The sequence below is a fragment of the Heterodontus francisci genome, chromosome 7 (assembly GCF_036365525.1).
Source record: "Heterodontus francisci isolate sHetFra1 chromosome 7, sHetFra1.hap1, whole genome shotgun sequence".
In the NCBI taxonomy this organism is placed as follows: Eukaryota; Metazoa; Chordata; class Chondrichthyes; order Heterodontiformes; family Heterodontidae; genus Heterodontus; species Heterodontus francisci.
The window spans coordinates 67533487-67557344 of NC_090377.1; the positions used below are offsets into that span (position 1 = coordinate 67533487).

The 23858-nt window shown below is 45.9% G+C and overlaps 1 protein-coding gene across 9 annotated transcripts in view; it reads left to right on the forward strand.

Annotated features, from left to right (window-relative positions):
* The first annotated feature begins 1308 nt into the window (after window positions 1-1308).
* Window positions 1309-23858, forward strand: part of kalrna (kalirin RhoGEF kinase a) — a 980827-nt gene continuing 958277 nt past the window's right edge. For 5 of the 9 annotated variants that reach the window (XM_068035333.1, XM_068035338.1, XM_068035339.1 and 2 more), the window contains exon 1: window positions 1313-1488. In XM_068035333.1, the coding sequence (XP_067891434.1) occupies window positions 1422-1488 (67 nt within the window). In that variant the 5' untranslated portion in view covers window positions 1313-1421. Of the gene's footprint in view, window positions 1489-23858 lie in introns of all 9 variants that reach the window. The other 4 variants (XM_068035342.1, XM_068035343.1, XM_068035341.1 and 1 more) reach the window with 4 other exon arrangements.

Sequence of the window (23858 nt, forward strand, 5' to 3'; positions counted from 1 at the left end):
TTTGAGAAAAATAAAAGGCACATGTTTTAATTTACTATTGTACTTGTTGAAAACAAATGGCAAAAAACCCTGCGTATCACTGGCAAATCTGATGTCCCTAGTCTATTTACATCACATGAGAAAGTTTTGTGTGATTTCAGGGAGATGTCCGAATCTATATGCACTGACTCCGTGCGATCATTGAATCGATTCTTGGTGGGGCTGATGTTGAGCGGATGGGCTGTGGTTATTGGAAGTATTTGGGGACGTGCGGTTGAGTCCTTGGGTTGAGCCTTATTCCAACTTCTCATTAACTGGCATTAGAAAGACTAAACTCCTGACGGCGATTTGGCTTTCGTTTTGAACCAATTCTTCAACGCTGATGAAGAGTTATACCAGAAAAGTAAACATGTATTTCCTCATGATTGACACTGACAGACCTTACATTGTAATTCGAGCATTTTTTGTTTTGTTTTCCAGAATGGTGTGAATCAGTGGACAGTCCCAAAAAATAACCTTTGCAATCAGCCTGATGTATCTGATACAATATAATGCCGGTTATGATTTACCGTATAGATTGTTGGATAATTCAGCATTTTACAACAATGATTACTATCACTTTAACCACATTATAATTGTACATGTAAACTACTCATCCCGCCATTTTGCATAAAATAACAGTTTGATTTTATATTCTAATCTGAGTATTTAAATGGTAATAGTGTATTTATTATGCAGAGGACTGAGGAGTCGGATGTGGTTTAGTGCATCGACCAACGCTAGAAGGCGCAGTGTGGCCACTCCTTGGCGCAAAGCGAGGTTGCAAACGATAGTGATCTGTGCTTTGGGAGATTTGTATCATTCCTCTTAGTAAAGAGAATAGTTTGGTAAAGCTCTCTCCCATGACTATCTTAAGACACTCAATGTTTGCTTAGTGACACCCCACCCCCATGGTCTTTGCCAATGCTCATTATCTCCCAATTTCTTACCCCCACCCTCAAACAAGATGCACACAACCCGACGGCCGGTTTAACTGCCTCCTCCCGGCCTCTTGTCAATAGGATCATTTTCATCGAAGGCTTTACAGCGCTGGTTATGTTGAAGTAGGCTCCCAAGCAGGATTTAATTTCACTTTATTTGTCGGTAATACACGGCCCATTCGGGGGAGAGGTGATTTGGTGGCCGAGCTCCGGAACTGTCACTAGTGAAAATGCATTGAGCCGAGCCCATGTGTAGCCGATTGTTGTTGCTATTGTGATGCTGCTGCCGGAGAGAGGAGGGCGCCTTTGAACAATAGAGGACAAATGCAGAGGCTTTTGGTCGAGCACAGCCTTCCCCAAAACACCACTGCCTAACAGCAGCTGCCACCCAGCACCGAATATGGAGCTTAGCCCGCAGTAGAAGTGGATGTAAATTTTTTATATTTCTCCATCGACTCAACAATGAATTCCGCAGAAGGAACAGACGAATGCGTCAACGATGGTGACATCGCAGCATTTTTCAAGACAGGTAAGTGGGGGATATGCTTGGGGGCAAAGAGCTTGGAGGGGGAGGGGATAGAATGGCAAGTGGCTTTACCCTCGATCATTGCATACGATAGCATCCCGAGTGTTACTATCACAATCCATGACTTAGTCTGGCCGCTGCCAGGCCGATTCGCCCACAGTATTTATTCTTGCGTTTCAGGAAATCTGATGTTTTAAAAGAAAATCTCGCATGAAGTCTTTGACAACTGAGATGAAGATAACGAGCGTTCGCCTTTTATTTACTCTGTCATGTTTTTGAAATTGTGGTGATTGATAACATTGTACCATTCTGTAAAGGGAAAGCAGTATTGATGTCTTGGTGTAATTACACTACTCAGTTGCCAGGCCAAGTCTGTGGAAGCATTGAAACGAAAGCTCAATGGCGCTTTGTGCCTCCTAGGAAATCAAGATTACATCGTTTGAATTTTAACAAATTAAAGTCTTGTGTAAAATCACGCGCTCCAGAAATTTTACTGCTGTAAAATTCTGAATTCTGAAAACACATAATTTCGCGAGAGGAATCGATGGATGGATTTATTTGCATTTCAAACAGTAAAACACATAAGGACTCTAGTTGAGTAAATTCAACAGACAAACGAAATAGCTTTATCGTTAACGTATGCCACACCGTTTTTACTATTATGGGAACTGCCATCCAGCTGCATCTCGAAAACCCAGTACAATATTAGCTCACTACAAACGCCAGCTGATGTAACCATAAGGTCCGCCTTCGTCACTCATTTTTTTGACATGTTATAGTCGTATCGAAAAATTGTCCAAGGTTACAACCGAGATTTTTAAAATCCCTTTCACAGAACACGGTTACAAGAAACTACAGTGGTCTAATTATTTTCACCTCATACTAATGAGGCTAATGTTGCACAATGCCTGTGCTGAAGCATCACAATATGAGCTAGTACATCTTTCAGTTTAATAATACCGCTGGAGCCTGATTATTTTGGCATCATAATTATGAGTAATAATCACAGTATCATCTACATTACATAAAATAGCCATATTAATTGTTGAGATTATATTCAGCTCTTTCCAAACATGTATGCCAATACCAGGTACAAAGAGATTGTGGTGTCTTGTAGGGGAGCTGACAGTTATGTGGTAATTTTGGCACTTACCCTCATGCTGTAATGGACTTTTCTGTTCTTTTAAAAAGAACAGCAATTCTAAATGTAGTGTTGTGCTTCAAGTCATCATTTCCTAACATTTGTTATGGTAGTCCTGGGTCAGGTGTGACAATTGACTGACAGTGAGTCTGTATTATCTTTATCTTTTCTGGTCAGTGGATTATGGCTGTGCAGCAGCTGCTCCCCAGCCTGCCAGAGGTTTAAAATAGCAGACATGGTAGAGATGCAGGACTGTCTTGTCATTATTTTTAAAATCTTACTAAGAATCACAAATTAAATAAGTTGAATGACGACTTGGTGCCACAATTCAAGTTTGAAACTTCCTCTTGATGGATACTTACCTTTGGAGCCCATGATTCGTATCCACTTAGGCCATAAACCAACATGCCAGTCATGTTTATGATCTTCTGCCGCCTACCATGTTGACGATTGCATTCATGTACTGAGCATTATTAGCTTGGTAATCAAATGACTGGATTTATTACACCCCTAAGCAGAGACTATTCAGTTATTGCTGGACATAAAACTGTACACAAAAACTATTTCATGTACGGTATTGAGTGGTTGAGTGTGTGAAAGACAATAGTTCTGCATGTAGCCAAGATATACCTTTGTTAGAAGCTGTGATTCTGGCACTGAATACAAGTTGAAACTATGTTCCTGGCCTGTTCTCTTTTGACAAATTTTGACAAAAACTAGTAACCCTTTCTGTGACTGAAAATTATGCAAGTTTTTAAATTTGTAATACAAAGTTGATTTTTATATATATATGGGAACATGTATATATGCACCCCCCCCCCACCCCCTCCCTCTACCCCTCCCCCTTGCATCCCCTCCTCCCACCGGCACCATCCTACACCTGTGTAGGGGCCCCAACAACCCCACTGCCTTGTGGGCGTCTCGGGAGAGACCAAGGCTAAGGGAGTAAACCCTAACAGAAAATCCGGAGCGGAACCCCGTAGGCGGTCATGTGTCACCTTTGGCATGTTTCCGGCAGTTCCTGCAGCCATACTGGTGCCAAACGTCGTGTCCTGCACTCCTTTGGACCCCACCAGAAAGGCCGAGAGGGGGGTTTTGACGACTGGGCAACTCTCAACCTCCATAAATTTGCCCAGGCATGCGCCATGGAGAGGTCACTCCATAGTTGCCTCACAGCGACTGAAACAACACGGAAGGCAGCAGTTACGGGTTATAAGTCCAGATAAATTGGCGTAGAAACTGGGCGCCACGGGTTGCCTTTGTCGGTGGGAGAGGTCATTGCACCTCACTGGACAGCTACCGCCCGCCTCAAACCGGGCAGCCCCCGGTCAATAAGGTTCTGTCCCGCCACAGTCTGCCTGCTTCAATGGGTGCTTGGAGCTCAGGGTCATTGCCCGAAAGGTGGACTGATACACCGCACCAAACAACATGAAAAAAGGAAAGAAGGTACCAGCCCTTCGCTTTGCAAGCTGGAACGTCAGAACTATGTGTCCTGGCCTGTCGGAAGACCTTACACAAATCAACGATTCTCGGAAGACCGCCATCATTAACAACGAGCTCAGTAGACTCAATGTGGACATTGCAGCACTTCAGGAGACTCGCCTCCCCGCGAGTGGCTCTCTAGCAGAGCAAGACTACACCTTCTTCTGGCAGGGCAGGGATCCTGAAGAACCAAGACAGCATGGAGTGGGCTTCGCCATCAGAAACTCCTTGCTCAGCATGATAGAGCCTCCCTCAAATGGCTCGGAACGCATACTGTCCATCCGACTGCTCACCACCTCTGGTCCAGTACACCTACTCAGCATCTATGCTCCAACACTCTGTTCCGCACCTGAAGCTAAAGACCAGTTCTATGAACAACTCCATAACATCATTAGCAGCATCCCCAACACCGAACACCTATTCCTGCTGGGGGACTTTAATGCCAGGGTTGGGGCCGACCATGACTCATGGCCCTCCTGCCTTGGGCGCTATGGCGTTGGAAGGATGAATGAGAACGGGCAGAGACTGCTTGAGTTGTGTACCTATCATAACCTCTGCATCACCAACTCGTTCTTTCACACTAAACCCTGTCACCAGGTTTCATGGAGGCACCCAAGATCACGTCGTTGGCACCAGCTAGACCTCATTGTCACAAGGCGAGCCGCCTTAAACAGTGTTCAAATCACACGCAGCTTCCACAGTGCGGACTGCGACACCGACCACTCCCTGGTGTGCAGCAAGGTTAGACTCAGACCAAAGAAGTTGCATCATTCCAAGCAGAAGGGCCACCCGCGCATCAACACGAGCAGAATTTCTCACCCACAGCTGTTACAAAAATTTCTAAATTCACTTGTAACAGCCCTTCAAAACACTCCCACAGGGGATGCTGAGACCAAGTGGGCCCACATCAGAGACGCCATCTATGAGTCAGCTTTGACCACCTACGGCAAAAGTGCGAAGAGAAATGCAGACTGGTTTCAATCTCATAATGAAGAGCTGGAACCTGTCATAGCCGCTAAGCGCATTGCACTTTTGAACTACAAGAAAGCCCCCAGCGATTTAACATCCGCAGCACTTAAAGCAGCCAGAAGTACTGCACAAAGAACAGCTAGGCGTTGCGCAAACGACTACTGGCAACACCTATGCAGCCATATTCAGCTGGCCTCAGACACCGGAAACATCAGAGGAATGTATGATGGCATGAAGAGAGCTCTTGGGCCAACCATCAAGAAGATCACCCCCCTCAAATCTAAATCGGGGGACATAATCACTGACCAACGCAAACAGATGGACCGCTGGGTTGAGCACTACCTAGAACTAGGGCGGCACAGTGGCGCAGTGGTTAGCACCGCAGCCTCGCAGCTCCAAGGACCCGGGTTCGATTCCGGGTACTGCCTGTGTGGAGTTTGCAAGTTCTCCCTGTGTCTGCGTGGGTTTTCTCCGGGTGCTCCGGTTTCCTCCCACAAGCCAAAAGACTTGCAGGTTGATAGGTAAATTGGCCATTATAAATTGTCACTAGTATAGGTAGGTGGTAGGGAAATATAGGAACAGGTGGGGGTGTTTGGTAGTAATATGAGACTAGTGTAGGATTAGTATAAATGGGTGGTTGATGTTCGGCACAGACTCGGTGGGCCGAAGGGCCTGTTTCAGTGCTGTATCTCTAATCTAAAAACTGTACTCCAGGGAGAATGCTGTCACTGAGTCTGCCCTCAATGCAGCCCAGCCTCTACCAGTCATGGATGAGCTGGACATACAGCCAACCAAATCGGAACTCAGTGATGCCATTGATTCCCTAGCCAGCGGAAAAGACCCTGGGAAGGACAGCATTACCCCTGAAATAATCAAGAGTGCCAAGCCTGCTATACTCTCAGCACTACATGAACTGCTATGCCTGTGCTGGGACGAGGGAGCAGTACCCCAGGACATGCGCGATGCCAACATCATCACCCTCTATAAAAACAAAGGTGACCGCGGTGACTGCAACAACTACCGTGGAATCTCCCTGCTCAGCATAGTGGGGAAAGTCTTTGCTCGAGTCGCTCTGAACAGGCTCCAGAAGCTGGCCGAGCGCGTCTACCCTGAGGCACAGTGTGGCTTTCGTGCAGAGAGATCGACTATTGACATGCTGTTCTCCCTTCGTCAGATACAGGAGAAATGCCGTGAACAACAGATGCCCCTCTACATTGCTTTCATTGATCTCACCAAAGCCTTTGACCTCGTCAGCAGACGTGGTCTCTTCAGACTACTAGAAAAGATCGGATGTCCACCAAAGCTACTAAGTATCATCACCTCATTCCATGACAATATGAAAGGCACAATTCAACATGGTGGCTCCTCATCAGAGCCCTTTCCTATCCTGAGTGGTGTGAAACAGGGCTGTGTTCTCGCACCCACACTTTTTGGGATTTTCTTCTCCCTGCTGCTTTCACATGCGTTCAAATCCTCTGAAGAAGGAATTTTCCTCCACACAAGATCAGGGGGCAGGTTGTTCAACCTTGCCCGTCTAAGAGCGAAGTCCAAAGTACGGAAAGTCCTCATCAGAGAACTCCTCTTTGCTGACGATGCTGCTTTAACATCTCACACTGAAGAATGCCTGCAGAGTCTCATCGACAGGTTTGCGTCTGCCTGCAATGAATTTGGCCTAACCATCAGCCTCAAGAAAACGAACATCATGGGGCAGGATGTCAGAAATGCTCCATCCATCAATATTGGCGACCACGCTCTGGAAGTGGTTCAAGAGTTCACCTACCTAGGCTCAACTATCACCAGTAACCTGTCTCTAGATGCAGAAATCAACAAGCGCATGGGTAAGGCTTCCACTGCTATGTTCAGACTGGCCAAGAGAGTGTGGGAAAATGGCGCACTGACACGGAACACAAAAGTCCGAGTGTATCAGGCCTGTGTCCTCAGTACCTTGCTCTACGGCAGCGAGGCCTGGACAACGTATGCCAGCCAAGAGCGACGTCTCAATTCATTCCATCTTCGCTGCCTTCGGAGAATACTTGGCATCAGGTGGCAGGACTATATCTCCAACACAGAAGTCCTTGAAGCAGCCAACATCCCCAGCTTATACACACTACTGAGTCAGCGGCGCTTGAGATGGCTTGGCCATGTGAGCCGCATGGAAGATGGCAGGATCCCCAAAGACACATTGTACAGCGAGCTCGCCACTGGTATCAGACCCACCGGCCGTCCATGTCTCCGTTATAAAGACGTCTGCAAACGCGACATGAAATCGTGTGACATTGATCACAAGTCGTGGGAGTCAGTTGCCAGCATTCGCCAGAGCTGGCGGGCAGCCATAAAGACAGGGCTAAATTGTGGCGAGTCGAAGAGACTTAGTAGTTGGCAGGAAAAAAGACAGAGGCGCAAGGGGAGAGCCAACTGTGCAACAGCCCCAACAAACAAATTTCTCTGCAGCACCTGTGGAAGAGCCTGTCACTCCAGAATTGGCCTTTATAGCCACTCCAGGCGCTGCTTCACAAGCCACTGACCACCTCCAGGCGCGTATCCATTGTCTCTCGAGATAAGGAGGCCCAAAAGAAGGGAACATGTCCATCGCCTTATTTGGGAGTTATGATTGAACATATAGCATTGCAGCAGTTTGATTAATTAATGAACTTTGCTTCAGTCAGCACATGCTCATAGCCATATATTTAAGCCCTGGGTACCTTTTGTAAATGCTGTTAATAATTACAAGTAATTGTCAATAATTGCCACTGTTGTCACATAGTATTTTTTTGACTTTAAGACAGCTTTCGTTGGCCTATTAGTCTTGTAATGTTTACAATATACACTGAATTAATTTTGTTTTGCCGAAGAATTTTCATGTTGTAGTAGTTGGAATTGACCAGAGCAATCAAAGTTTAAAAAAAGAAAAACAATTATGATTTTTTTGTGCTCCCATCTCGAATGTATTAAAAGTCTTGTGTATAACACATACTTAACTAAGCATCACATTTATTTCCTGACATACCTTAACCATGATACTTAACATGTTACACTCTTGTGTATCCTCTGACTCATTATAAGCAACACCATGGGACATGTGTTCATAATATATTAAAAGCCTTGCATATATTGAGTACTTCCTGTGAGTGCCACTTTCTGTGACACTTATGTCCTGTTGCAAATTGTTCATAACACGACATATTCTTTGATTTACTGAGCAGCATTGTAGGAGATATGCTAGTTCTATATTAAAAGTCTTGTGCCAGTCACACTTCCTATTATATAGTGTGTACTGCTTGCAACTACCATTTTTGTCTATCACAATCACATTTATGTCATGGTACATGTCAACCTATTTGAGTAGCACTTTTTCCAAGATGCTGTTGTTATGCTTAATTTTTACTTCAGTCAATTTACATGCAGTACTGGTTCTGACTTGCTAGCTGAACTTCCAAGCTAGGTGGTGCTGTGATCATCTCTATTTTTAACTCCCAGTGCTTCCTGCCATTTACATTTATTTTCTATTAGGACTGCCTTTCTTTGTTCCTTCACAGCACACTGCTAGTCTGCCAGCTGACTTGTTCAATTTTGGGGCATGGGACTGCACCATTTGCCATCATTCAATGTTAACTTCATGCCATCAACTCTACTGCTCCCCTACTTGTTTAATTTTTCAGGCTGTTAGCTCTACTTAGTGCAGCTCGATGCTGATTTTGGGCTTAGGACCACAGCCTACCCATGCTTCTGGCTCTTGCCCTCCGCTCTCCACTGTTGATTTTTGGGACTGGGGACCACACAGCCTCCCCTCATTTACAGCTCAAGCCTGTAATCATTTACCCCACAACACAATGCATCAGATATTGAGCAGCCAACCCACATCCTCAGCACTACTGTCTGCCTCGAGCTACTCTCTCTCCCCCATCATGACACCCATTTTAGTGATTACCCCAACTTCTTCCTTACTCCTTTCTCACCCCACCTTCTATATAATTTCTCTCTAACATTTAATTATTCTTTACCAATTCATTATTTCACAATGTTTTCTTTGTTTTTAAACAATATTTACTTTATTTTGAAAACCCTCCCATGTATTACCACACTAACACATTCTGCAACATATAATCTTCCTCTCCTTATTGAACAGATTCTCAAGCTTTCTATAGGCAACACTATGAGATCTATAAGGTATATGTAGCATATACATAAACTGCATATTTACATTTTATCTTATACAAGTGTACATTATTGTATCAAATTTTATGTAATTTTACATCAATTTCCTTTTCACTTTTCTCAGTGAACAATAGCACTAGTTTGTACGTATTTTTTTATTTTTAGCTCAATATTAAGATTATTTTTCCTCTTCATTTTTGAGATTCATATATACAATGAAGTAGATATGTCATTTGTTCTGTCATCTGTCACTTAATCTAATAGTGGACGAGCATCATATGTTCTTGAGCTCAATCAAGGCCTCGTTGTGTGAGAAATTGTAGAATCTTATCCTTTTTCTCGTTTTTAATTCCCTATCATGTCTCACACCCATTGTTGTATGCTAACTAAAATTAAATTTCTGTAAAAATTGAATTATATGGAAAAAGGTCAAATTCCCATGTCAGATTGAATTACATCGAAAAGTCCTAAATACTCATGCCTATTAAAGTGTATGTGTCTGTAAGACAAGGATATTGCGATTGTAATGTCTCCAATAGGTTGGAACAATGACAGGCTGAATTTTATCAGCCCATCGTAGGTTCCAGCAGCACCAGATGAGGCTGGCATCGCTGCATGTCACGTGTGCGGCCGGCCAATCACGATCATGCGGCGGCTGGCCTATTTGAATGCAGGAGGCATGGGGTCCGTCCCATTGGAGCATGGCAGTGGGTGGCGAGATGCTGATGGCATAGTCAGCTGAGATGAACGGAGCTGCTAGCACCATATTTAAAACACTGCCTGCCCTGCTTGAACTGCTGCTTCAAATGTTGGGTTTGGTGCTGGTTTGCCTTTTTGCTGCTGTGCTGCTGACTGGAGACCTTGTGCTGCTGTGCTACTGCCCACCCCAGCTATAGACCCTGTGCTGCTGACCCTTCCTGGCTGGAGACCCTGTGCTGTTGACCACCCCTCCCGTCCTCCCACACACCCCCCAACCACTGCAGACTCTGTACTGCTGACCTCCCCCAGCTGGAGACCCTGTGCTGCTGACCCCCATCCCCACCCTTCCCCAGTTGGAGATCCTGTGCTGCTGTGCAGGTGACCCACTTCCCCACTGGCTGGAGACCCTGTGCTACTGTGCTGCTGATATAAGGCCAGGAGCTGACTAGGCGCCGAGAGGGACCATGTCAGGCAGAAGATACCAGCTGGCCCCATGGTTCAGTAATGCCCTGCAGTTTCTCCTCCAGGCTGGAAGGGAAAGCCGGGAGCTCCTCTTCCCAAGGGACGGCAGGAAGAAACACTCCCGCCTGACCAAGCATGCCTGGATGGAGATCGCAGAGGAGGTCAGCAGCCGTGGGGTCAACTCCCGTAACTGAGTCCATTGCCACAAGAGGGTCAATAACCTCCTTCGCTCTTCCAAGGTGAGTACTGCATACCCATCTTCTCTTTGCGGCTTGCATGTGGTCACGCGGGAGGGAGCGCAACATGGTCAGGGAGTGGCTGCAAAGTGGGTGGTAAAGGGCTGAGGCAACAACAGATCATGTCACATGCATGGCTACATCTCCAAGACAGCCGGCCTTCTGTCCTCGCTTTCCCCCTGCACGTTCCTCCAGAGCAGACGTGAGGAGGAGGCATTCGGGAGCCCCCACCAGGGGCCAAAGGTCTGTCACCAGAACAAGTGTCCTGCTGGTCTCCGTGGGAAGACTAACAGTGTCCCTCTTTGTGCTCACAGGAGAAAACTGCCCATAACACTAGGGAAAGGGAAAAGACTGGAGGTGGGATCCCGGACATCTGAGAACTGACCCTGGCAAAGAGGAGGCCCTGGAACTAGCAGACTCCCACGACGGTTGTTCCATAGCAGATGGAGAGACTGGAGTGTAAACCCAAGAGAGTGAGGAGGCATTGTGTTCATGTGCCCACCACTGCCCTACTAGAGAACCACATCACACATGGTTGGCATCAGCAGATCCATGCAGCAGAACCCCTAAATGTTTGTGTTTTCTCATGCAGGTCTTCGCACCTTGGAAGGAAGTTCATCTTCTGGTGCCGCTGGAATCCTATTATCCTCTGGGGACAAAGAGGAACAGTCCTCAGAGGGTGCATCACCATAATGTTCCCCTGCACCATCCACCAGCGCAGATACTGTCACATCGGTGGGTATACGCTTAGGCTTAGATGCAGGGTGACAAGCAGGTGACATCACCACACACACGTCTGAACAGCTGACAAAAGCTGTGAGAGGTGAGGCCACTGACAGTCGGAGGACTGTGGCAAGCCTGGCCCTTGCTGAACCCCTGGCTGATGACAAGTGGTGTCGGCAGCACAGAACATATTGGAGTTGCAGAAAGAGGTAAAGGAACATCTGGCGAAGCTGCCAGAGGCAATGTGCAGTCATGAGTGGATGATGGAGGAGTCCATTCATGCCATTAGTGCTGCCATGTCTCAGGCGTGTGCGCGCATGGCTTCCTCTATCAAGAGGTTGGCAACTCTCATGGAGAGCCAGATCCTGGAGATGTGCACAGACCTGCAAACCCTCGCCTTGGCCATGAGCTCAATGCAGCAATAGCAAGGCGAGAGGGGGATGTGGCACCTGGAGTTTCCTCCAGGTCCATGTCCTTCTCTGGTCAGCAGGGACGTTCAAGTTAGCCTTGAAAAGGAGGAGAAGAGGCTGATCTCCACATCTGGGGGCTCCGCTCTAGATGCTCCGAGTGTGGACAGTGGCTCCTGAGCTCATGCACCAGTGACTCCAGCTGCAGCCGTTGCAACGATTAAGGAGGCTCATGCACCTGTGCAGCAACCCCTCAGCAAGCCAGGGCCCTCTAGGCCTCAGACAGCCAGAGAACACCTGCCAAAGTCATCCCAGGCCACGGGGTAGCACATTCAGCAGCGTGCCTTCACCTCAGCTGTCAGCGCAGGTGGAGCACCTCATAGAAGCTCACGGAAGTGCATGAAGAAGAGCACCTAGATGCACCCGGGATTTCATGGGTGGGTGCAACGTGTTCTTGTTATTGGGTATTGCTGAGAATCTCTCATGCTTTCCCTGCTGCCCTGTGAGATGCCACCTTCACGCTTGCTTCGTCAATGGGCTGCCAGTGCAGGGGCAGGCCACATATGGTCTTCTTGTAGGAGAAGGTGGCACACAATAGCAGGGAGCAGAGCAGAGCTGGCAGGGGACAAGAGTGCCAGCATCTCCTGATTCTTATGGAGGAGATGGTTTTCAGCATCATGGGGCATGCTGCAACAGCGCCTATGGCATCTGCTGTTGCTGAGAACATTGAGGATGATGGTATGTTTCTGCCTTATGCCCTTCTCAACCCCCAGATCACCCTCACCCTGCTGTCTGGCATGATGAGCAAGCTGCAGATGGTGTAATCATGAACCTCTTGTTCCCATCCCCCCCCCCACTTCCCTCACACCAATCTTCCCTTTCGTATTTTCTGCTTTCAGACTTACGAGAACTGCCACCAGCCCAGCCACATCAGGCTGAGTAGGAGGAGAGAGCAGCAGCACAGCAATGATGAAGGGACCCCAACTCTTGATCTGACACTTGCAGCCAGCATTATTGTCACTGCATGAGGCTGATATAGTGTTGAGATCAGCATGTAGTGAGTCCCCAGGCACCAGTGGGCTGCAGTCAGGTCTAGGTAAAGGATCACAGTTATCTCCGAGAAATACAAAGTTCCTCGGACTGCTACTCTCGCCGCATCCTGAGATCCACACTCAGTGCTATGCGCCGCCACATGCACACACTGGACCTCTCTCTCCAGCAGCACCACCTCACCTTATCTCAAAGCTGTTCCACTCCGCAGTTTCATTTCATCTTTCGTCTCATCCGACGCATTAACAAAAAACTTTTTTTCTTCCTTTCAGGTGTTAAGGAACGCAAGCTCCAGCAGCTGATGGGGACTAATGCCCCTCCAGATCCTCCCTCCGCTTCACTTCCCTCTGACCCCACCCCTTCTGATCTGACCCCTTGCCGTGTATTCACAATACCCTCTGACCTCCCCCTCTATGATGCTGAGCGTTCTGTACTCAGCAAAGGTCTCAGTTTTATCCCCTTATGCCCCCACCTCAATGAATTTCGCGCTCGGCATGACGTTGAGCTCTTCTTCCGTCGCCTACGCCTCCGGGCTCACTTCTTTGACCAGGAGTCCTCCCCCCGACCAGCAGACCCATTCACCCACCTCCAGCATTCTCCCTCTACCTGGACCCCTCCTCCTGGCCTCTTACCTGCTCTTGATCTCTTCATTGAAAACTGTCGGCGAGACATTGGTCATCTCAATTTCTCTGCCCCCTCACTCACTCAAACCTGTCCCCATCTGAACTTGAGGCACTCCGTTCTCTCAGGTCTAACCCCGACATGGTCATCAAACCTGCAGACAAGGGTGGTGCTGTTGTCGTATGGCATACCGACCTCTACCTTGCAGAAGCTCAACGCCAACTCACGGACACTTCTTCCTACCTCCCTCTGGACCATGACCCCACCACCGAACATCAAGCCATCGTCCAAAGGACTGTCACTGACCTCATCTCCTCTGGAGATCTTCCCTCTACAGCTTCCAACCTCATAGTCCCACAACCCTGGACAGCCCGCTTCTACCTCCTTCCCAAAATTCACAAACAGGACTGTCCCGGCAGACCCATTGTGTCAGCCTGCTCCTGCCCCACTGAATTTATTTCTTCCTATCTAGAATCTATCTTTTCTCCGCTGGTCCAGTCTCTTCCCACCTACATCCGTGACTCTTCTGACGCCCTACGTCATTTTGACAATTTCCAGTTTCCTGGTCCCAACCGCCTCCTTTTCACTATGGACGTCCAATCGCTCTACACCTCCATCCCCCACCAGGATGGTTTGAGGGCTCTCCGCTTCTTCCTGGAACAGAGGCCCAACCAGTCCCCATCCACCACCACCCTCCTCCGCCTGGCTGAACTTGTTCTCACATTGAACAACTTCTCCTTCAACTCCACGCACTTCCTTCAAGTAAAAGGTGTCGCTATGGGTACCCGCATGGGTTCTAGTTATGCCTGTCTTTTTGTGGGATATGGCGAGCATTCTTTGTTCCAGTCTTACTCAGGCTCCCTCCCCCAACTCTTTTTCCGGTACATTGATGACTGTATCGCCGTTTCCTGCTCCCGCCCCGAACTGGAAAACTTTATCAACTTTGCTTCCAATTTCCACCCTTCTCTCACTTTTACATGGTCCATCTCTAACACTTCCCTTCCCTTCCTCGACTTCTCTGTCTCCATCTCTGGGGATAGGTTGTCTACTAATATCCATTATAAGCCCACCGACTCCCACAGCTACCTCGACTACACTTCTTCACACCCTACCTCCTGTAAGGACTCCATTCCATTCTCCCAGTTTCTCCGTCTCCGATGCATCTGCTCTGATGATGCTACCTTCCATGACAGTGCTTCTGATATGACCTCCTTTTTCCTCAACCAAGGATTTCTCCCCACTGTGGTTGACAGAGCCCTCAACCGTGTCCAGCCCATTCCCCGCACCTCTGCCCTCACCCCTTCCCCTCCCTCCCAGAACCGTGACAGGGTTCCCCTTGTCCTCACTTTTCACCCCATCAGCCTCCATATCCAAAGGATCATCCTCTGCCATTTCCGCCACCTCCAACGTGATGCCACTACCAATTACAAGGGGACACGAGTTCAAAGTGAAAGGGGAAAAGTTTAGGGGGGATATCCGTGGAAAGTTCTTTACGCAGAGGGTGGTGGGTGCATGGAACGCATTACCAGCGGAGGTGGTCGACGCGGGCACGATAGCGTCTTTTAAGATGTATCTAGACAGATACATGAATGGGCAGGAAGTAAAGAGATACAGACCCTTAGAAAATAGGCGACAGGTTTAGATAGAGGATTTGAATCGGCGTAGGCTTGGAGGGCCGAAGGGCCTGTTCCTGTGCTGTAATTTTCTTTGTTCTTTGTTCTTTGTACCAGTCGCATCTTCCCCTCCCTTCCCCTGTCAGCATTCCGAAGGGATCATTCCCTCTGCAACACCCTGGTCCACTCCTCCATTACCCCCACCACCTCGTCCCCATCCCATGGCACCTTCCCCTGCAATCGCAGGAGGTGTAATACCTGCCCATTTACCTCCTCTCTCCTCACTATCCCAGGCTCCAAACACTCCTTTCAGGTGAAGCAGCGATTTACTTGTACTTCTTTCAATGTAGTATACTGTATTCGCTGCTCACAATGTGGTCTCCTCTACATTGGGGAGACCAAGCATAGACTGGGTGACCGCTTTGCGGAACATCTCCGCTCAGTCCGCAAGCAGGACCCTGAGCTTCCGGTTGCTTGCCATTTCAACACTCCCCCCTGCTCTCATGCTCACATCTCTGTCCTGGGATTGCTGCAGTGTTCCAGTGAACATCAACGCAAGCTCGAGGAACAGCATCTCATCTACCGATTAGGCACACTACAGCCTGCCGGACTGAACATTGAGTTCAATAATTTCAGAGCATGACAGCCCCCCATTTTACTTTCATTTTTAGTTATTTTTTCTTCCTTTTTTTTTACATTCTTTTTTACATTTTTTACAATCTTTTTTTTGCATTTATTTCATTTCATATTAGTTTGTTCAGTTTGCTTACCCACTGTTTTTTTCAGGTTTGCACTTGCTGCTGTTCAATATTCAGTGTATTACACCTAATCTGTACTAATGCTTTGTCTTTCAACACATCATTAACATATTGTTTGCCTTTGCTCCGTGACCTTTTGGTCAGCTATGTGGCCTGGTCGAATCTAGACCTCCTTTGTTATCTCTTGCCCCACCCCCACCTCACTTGCTTATAACCTGTGACTTTTCTAATATTTGTCAGTTCTGATGAAGGGTCACTGACCCGAAACGTTAACTCTGCTTCTCTTTTCACAGATGCTGCCAGACCTGCTGAGTGGTTCCAGCATTTCTTGTTTTTATTCTAGGTAAAGGATGGTTTGTTTGCCAGCTCACTGGGCGAGGTTGCAGACTAGTCCTGCTACAGGGAACTTAGATGAGGATTCCGATGGGGCAGCATACAGGAGAAGGCTGATGGGCATGCAAACCGAGATGCTGGATGCATTGGCTGACCTGCCAGACAGCCTCCTGTCACTGTCAAGAAGCATGGAGGAGTCTGCCTCCAACTTGGCAGAGTGAATAGTGCAGAGCTTGCCCTCTTTGCATTCTCTGCTACATCTCCCTGTCATTTTGTAGACCCAGAGATATTGCAACTGTTGCCCCCATACTTGTTGCAGCCTTTGTGTGAACAGGTCCCTAATCCTCTGCCCTCCCTGTGAGGATGCAGCAAAAAAAAAATCCCTGCCAAATCCAGGAAAGCACCATAACAACACCAAAAACTCTCCACAGTCCTTCCAGTCACTTTGCAATAGCAGAAGTTCTTAAAAATCACCTTACCTGCAAGTTGCGCGCTGGCCCTTTAAGTGACACTAATGCTGGGCCTTTCTTGCACTGATCTCCTTATCTTCGATGAGTGATGTATGAATTTGTACAACGAGCCTGTGTGGTCCAAATTTGGGTAATGAGCGTCACATCAACCAGTAAGGCTGTGTGATGTCAAGATAGCACCAATTCAACTACTTCTAGCACACACAGGGGACGCCTGCATGGATGCCCTTCTCGAGATGGTGTACTTCGCCAGAAGCAGCTGCCGATGCAGGGCGCACCCCCCAGAGGGGGGGGTTGGCTTCTGTAGTGCCCCATCCAGTGGGATGAAAGAGGGATTGAGAGGCTGCAGTCTGGAGCATGGAGTGGTAGAAGGGGATACTAGGGCCTGTGCTTAGATTTACCTCTACTCTGGGCTAGATGAATCTTCACTTTCCTGCTGGATTTGAAGCCACTGACCCTGGCAGTACTAGTACCTTCAAAAGTTGTTAAAGCGTGTGCCATAGAATAGCAGGAACTCCCAGACTCATTTATTGGATTACCAAGACTGCAACAGAGCATTGACTCAGCTCCAGTCATTCATTACCAGGCATGTCATCTTAGAACCATCTTGCTCTGTTGATTCCTCTCCACCAAGGAGGATAGTTGTTAGTTGGTCATTAGATAGCTGACAAGTGCAAGTATGAACTTTCGCCAGGTAGACAGCGAGTCCATGATGAGCGATGCAATTTCACTTCTTTCTCATCTATCTTACACAGTTTCTCTAATTTATTTTTAGCTATCCTAAAAGAGTCCTCATCTCTTGTAGTTAGGGCAGGGGAGGGGGGCAGGGCAGTAACATTAATATTACAAATCCCTCTGACCTGTTGAGACACATCTTAATTTTTATTCCTTATTATCAGTATCTTGTTGCAGAACCAGGTTGCCAGTTCTCAAAGCTGGATAAGAGTTGTTCAGTTAATATCAGCAGTCATTCTTTTAAGCAATAGAGCATATCAGAATGCACATTTGGAGGTATCAGTGATGCAAAGAGTCAGTTCATTGAGTACAAAGCAGTTTCTGGCTCCTTTAAACTTTTGAGAGCCAATACAACTGCCCTTCCGCCAGCTGCTGATGAAGAACTAAAAACAAAGTTTCCTTCTAACAATTTAAGGAGATCTTTAATTTTTTTTTCTTTCCACTTGTGGGAGCACTGTGCATTGAAAGTGCCCTTTAAAGCATATTTGCCATTTACTAGAAGGCTTTCATTTTTATTATTATTCAATTTTTACCCTTCATTTGATTTTGTAAGACCTCTTTAATGTCAAAGCTCTTATATGTCTTGAGCCCAGAGCATTCAAAAAGCAGGTATAGCTTATTCTTCTGAGGTCCCGAATAGCAGCGACATATTTTTATTTTTGAATTTTTACAATTAAACACATAAAACTATCAACTTTACATGCTAGCAAAGTAACTCTGTTACTGCTTTTAAAAGAAGAGTTTTTATTCACTTTACAGTGGTAATGATATTAAGTTACTTTTCATTATGTAAAGCTAAGAAGCTGCAGTGGAAAATTGTTAGATTAAAGAAAGTGAGCAGATGGCTAAAAAGGCATTAAAGTATGAAGGCTCTTGTGCACTTGTGACTTTTATTGAACTTATTTGCAATCGTCTGCCATACCTTATTTTGAATACTGCTCTTTCAACTATATATTGCCAAGATTTGAACTTACTATACTAGTGTCACAGTTTCAGTCTGTAAGGCCGTATCATTTTTAAAAAGCATGTAGATTCCTCTGGTTCATTTACTACCTCCCCTTTGGCTTTGTAAGATAACACTATTCGACAGGTGTGGCTGCCATTTGTAGCTAAGTACTGTCCCCAAGCAGTAGTGTTTTCGCAGCTGCTGTGACCTTGTATTTCTGAGGAAATTGTTAAAAATAACCATGACAGCTACCACATATCTTCTACTGTTGTTGGTAAGCATTGGAAACTATAAATCAGTAATAGGTTAGACATGCTGTATATAACTTATATTTATTTGGTGAAAACATTTTCTCCTCTAATTTTAATGGTCCCATTGTTGAATAGCCTGTTGGTATTCACTATTCAGGCTCAATAATCTAAAATAACTATTTGAGAAATTTACCAGAGTATTATCAGCTTTTGAGGAACTGTACTCCCTGCATCTGTCATTGGTTTCAGCAGAAGAGTCATACAAAGAAAATTAGAAGAAAAATTGGACAAAGGACAACATTTTACAGTGCCTTCTGGCCATAGCAGCTCCCAGCCATTGTTAGTTTAAACAGACCATTTTCTTCAGTTGTTGAAGCAAAAACTAAAGAGCCAGTATAAAAAGCACAAGGAAAATAGGCAACATAATGCACTAGAAATGAGCACCAGTGATATAAACATTATCCCCCTAGTTTGTGAGTAAGTTGTAGAGGACTATGTGCCATGCACAAAGCTAAAAATGTTATACACTCTGAACTCTCTTGTACACGTGTATGACAACAATATTCAATAATCCAATTTGTAATACAAAAAGGAAAGTTGTTATATTTATTATTGTTGCAGTTATATAGGTTAATGATAGTTCTATGAAATACTAAACAATATATACAAACACAAAATTATTACTCAGACTTCTGAGTCTGGCAAAAATGGGGTTTTGCTGCTCCAATTAGTAGGGCTGTTATAAGCCATTAAAAAATAAGTTTTGCTGGGGTCACAAAAGTGGCATAATTAACAATAATGGTACAGTGGCGAAATGCGAGCCATACGTGCTCCCTTTGGTGCTGAAGAGTTTGAAGTCCCTCTGCAGGTGATATGCCAAAGAAGGGTGGCTCTGTTTGGGATGACGATCACCCTTCAATAAAAGCATAGGTACAAACTGCATAGAACAACATCACCAATCAAATCCATGCAGTCACCTGCTGCAAATGGAGAAGAAGCTTGCTGATTTCAGAAGAAAGCCAGTATTAAGTATATTTCTCACTGTTCTCCACATTTCTAATCAAGAATGGCATGAACCCAAGGTGGGAACTTCCAGACTCTCTGGGACATCTTATCCATAATCATTGCCCCACTGTCATAACACAAGCTGCCACATAGCTGTATCATCTGCTGCAGAGTGACTACAGACAGCATCGGGATTAGCAATGGCTCCTCTTGTAGAATAGAAGGTTACCACAACTTGAAGCCAGACATGTGTCAAATTAAGCAGTCTGTAATGCATACGTATATCAAACAATTGTTTGTAAGGGGGGGGAATTGCAGGTGGTGGGGCTCCCATGCGTCTGCTGCCCTTGTTCTTCTCGGTGATAGAGGTCGCGGGTTTGGAAGATGCTTTTGAAGCAGCCTTGATAAGTTGCTGCAGTGCATCTTGTAGTTAGTACACACTACTGACACTGTGCAGTGGTGGTGGAAGGAATGAATGTTTAAGGTGGTAAGGGGGTACTGATCAAATGGACTGTTTTTTCCTGGAAGGTGTCAAGTTTCTTGAGTGTTGTTGGAGCTGCACCCATCCAAGCAAGTGGAGAGTATGCCATCACACTCTGACTTGTGCCTTGTAGATGGTGGACAAGCTTTGGGGAGTCAGGAGGTGAATTACTCACTGCAGAATTCCCAATCTCTGACCTATTCTTGTAGCCCAGCATTTTTTATGCTGATCCAGTTAAGTTTCTGGTCAATGGTGACTCTCAGGATGTTGTTGGTGGGGCATTCAGCGATGATAATGCTGTTGAATGTCAAGGGTACATTGTTAGATTCGCCCTTGTTGGAGATGATCATTGCCTGGCACTTCTGTGGCATGTACGTTACTTGTCACTTAGGTGTTCATACTCCTATCATTATCAAAGTGACAATTTGGATCCATATTGATGCATGCAGTCTGTCTCCGAGTATTGAATAGTATTATAGAATGTTTACAGCACAGCAGGTGGCTATTCGGCCCATCGTATCCATGCAGCTCCCTGCAAGAGCAACCCAGCTAGTCCCACTTCCCTGTCCTTTCCCCCAGCCGTACCATTTTTTTCTCTCTATCTAATCTGTCTAAACCCCTCATGATTTTGAAAATTTCTATCAAATCTCTCAACCTTCTCTTCGCTAAGGAAAACAGCCCCACTTTCTCCAATCTATCCATGTAACTGAGGAACCTCATCCCTGGAACCATTCTCATAAATTTTTCTGCACCCTCTCTAAAGCCTTCACATCTTTTCTAAAGTGCGGTGCTCAGAATTGTTCAATTGAGACTGAACCAGAGTCACCAGAACTTCCTTGCTTTTGTTCTGTATGCCTCTATTTATAAACCTGAGGTTCCGTATGCCTTTTTAACCACTTTCTCAACCTGCCCTGCCACCTTCAATGATTTTGCAGGTCTCTTTGTTCCTCCACCCCCTTTAGAATTGTGCCCTTTGTTTTATGTTGCCTCTCGTCGTTCTTCCCACCGAAATGTATCACTTCACACTTCTCTTAATTAAATTTCATTCACCAGCCTGCCTATGTCCTCCAGAAGTCCATCACTATCCTCTTCACAGTTCACAATACTTCCAAGTTTTGTGTCATCTGCACATTTTTAAATTGTATCCTGCACACCCAAGTCTAAGTCATGAATATAGATCAAGAAATCAGTGGTCCTAGTATCGAACCCACTGTACACCTACCTCCCATCTATAAAACAACCATTCACCACTGCTCTCTGTTTCTAGTCACTCAGCCAACTTTATATCCATGCTGCCACTGCCTCTTTTATTCATGGGCTTCAACTTTGCTGACAAGTCTATTATGTGGCACTTTATCAAATGCCTTTTGGAAATCCATATACACTACATCAATCACATTATCCTCATCAACATCTCTGTTACCTCATCAAAAAACTTAATCAAGTTGGTTAAACACTATTTGCCTTTAACAAATCTGTGCTGGCTTTCCCTAATTAATTTGCACTTGTCCAAATGACTGTTAATTTTGTTGCAGATTATTGTCTCTAAAAGCTTTCCCACTACTGAGGTTAAACTGACTGCCGATTGTTGCTGGGTTTATCCTTACACCCTTTTTTGAATAATGGTGTAACATTTGCAATTCTCCAGGCCTCTGACACCACCCCAGTATCTAAGGAGGATTGGAAGATGGCCAGTACCTCCCCAATTTCCACCCTTCCCTCAGTATCCTCAGATGCACCCTATCTGGTCCTGGTGACTTATCAACTTTAACTACAGCCAGCCTTTCTAACACACCACAAACTTGAACCTTTTCTATTCCCTTGATTAAAAAAACTCTTACATAGATCATAATGTCTTTATATAGTTTTTTTCCCTCTCTGCTTGCACTTTTGTTTAAAAGAACTAGGACTGAAGTACTTATTACTGAATACAAGCAATATGCCAGAAAGTGCTCGAGTATCTTGTGATTTGAATTTTAAGTTAAGACTGACATGCCTTGACCAGATTAGCCATTTTGTGTACAAAAGTGGCCAACTGTGTCTTGTGAGTCACATGCTTTTCTATTGCCAGGCTGTGCACGTTTGCACTTTCCCATGGATTCACTCAGGATGCAAGAGATACAGAGATAGAGTGGATAACTTTTATTTAATTCTGACAACCACGTGCCTTTATATAGAAAAGCAAAATACTGCGAATGCTGGAAATCTGGAATAAAAACAGAAAATGCTAGAAATACTTAGCAGGTCTGGCAGCATCTGTGGAGAGAAAAACAGAGTTAACAGGCAGGATTTTCCCAGCCCCGCAGTGGCAGGCTGAGGCCTGGGGGGACTGGGAAAAGTGGGGAGCATTTCGGGATGGCTCCCCAACACAACCTCACCATTGGGGAAGTTTTCCAGTGGCGGGACTGGATGCATATCGGCTGCCCACAGAATGGAGGCAAGCAGCCAATTTAAATAATTAAACACCCTATTAAGGGCAATTTTCCCAGCCTGCAAGCACTTTGTTGGCAGCAGAGTAGCCTCTCCCACTGCATGGGGAGCACACCAGCTTCATGGAGGCTGCCCCCCGTGACCATTCGGGAGGCCTTTGAAGCTAGAAGCTCCATGCCACAAAGAGAGGACAGCGGGCAGGGAAAGCTGCCCTTGAGGCTCCAATAGGTCATCTGGAGGGGCCTGCCTACTTGGCTCCTCTGGTCTTAATTTTTTTCTTACCTCTCCGAGAGCACCTCCAAGTTGAGGTACCCTCTTGATCTCTGATCTGCCTTAGTAGTGCCCACCAGCAAGTGCGGGCTCAGGACCCCCATTTAGTCCCAAGTTGGGGTCCCGAAACATGCAGTAAAATCCTGCCCAATGTTTAAGGTTGATGATCTTTCATCGTTATGCATTTATGTAGCACGTTTAACATGGTAAAAATGTCCCAAGCCAACTGATGTATTTTAGATTAGAGGTTGTGGGCTCTGCTGTGCATATTCAACTCTTGAAAAAAGCATCCCCCTAGAGCTGGCATATGCATGTCGAGCTATAGCTTTGCCAATATCACAGCCTGCTGCCAGCACCAGGGCGAGAAGTTGTTTATTGTTGCCAGGAGTTGAGGTGCACAGGATTTGGGAGCAAGAAATTTCTGCTGTTGGGTGTGAGAATAAGAGAGAGAAATAAAAGGAGGAGGATGAGTAGGAAGATTAGGAAGATAGCAGGGAAGAATGGGATGTAAGAGTCCAATGTAGGTTCCCGAGAGGTAATTTACAGTAAAGCATTTTGGTAATATCAGTGGTCAGCCACACTTGTTCTCGCATCACAACATGACACCCAAATAGAAACATTAGATTTGAAATGAGCTGCTGTAACCATCAGTGCCCTTAAATATTGCATTTAATAAAATGACATGTTTACAGTTTATCTTCTCATTTGGGATTGAGGTAGTTTTATAGTTGGCCCCATTTTCCAAGTTTTAAGTCTCACAGTGCCATGCATACACCATGAATCTAGAAGATGGGCACAGGTCTCAGCCAATACAAGGATTGATCTTGCTGCTGAGTGAAGTGATCAGAGTATGTTGCCGGTCAGTTTTCCCTAACTCCTTCCCTTTGAGGAGGTGCCAGGACTCTTACCTGGTGCCTCCCCTGAAGACATGTTCAGATTACAATATAGAGAATTCCATGTTGAAGCCATACCAGGTGCAAATCAGGCAGAATACCCCCAAAATGCACTTTTTCAGCTATGAGTTGAACCAGATGGTATTTGTAGGTTCAGGTGATTTGCATTGGCCTGAGGTTCTCCAGAAACAGGCCTACCTTTTGGTAGGGACCTGCACCTAGAATCAGGTGTAGAAATCCAGC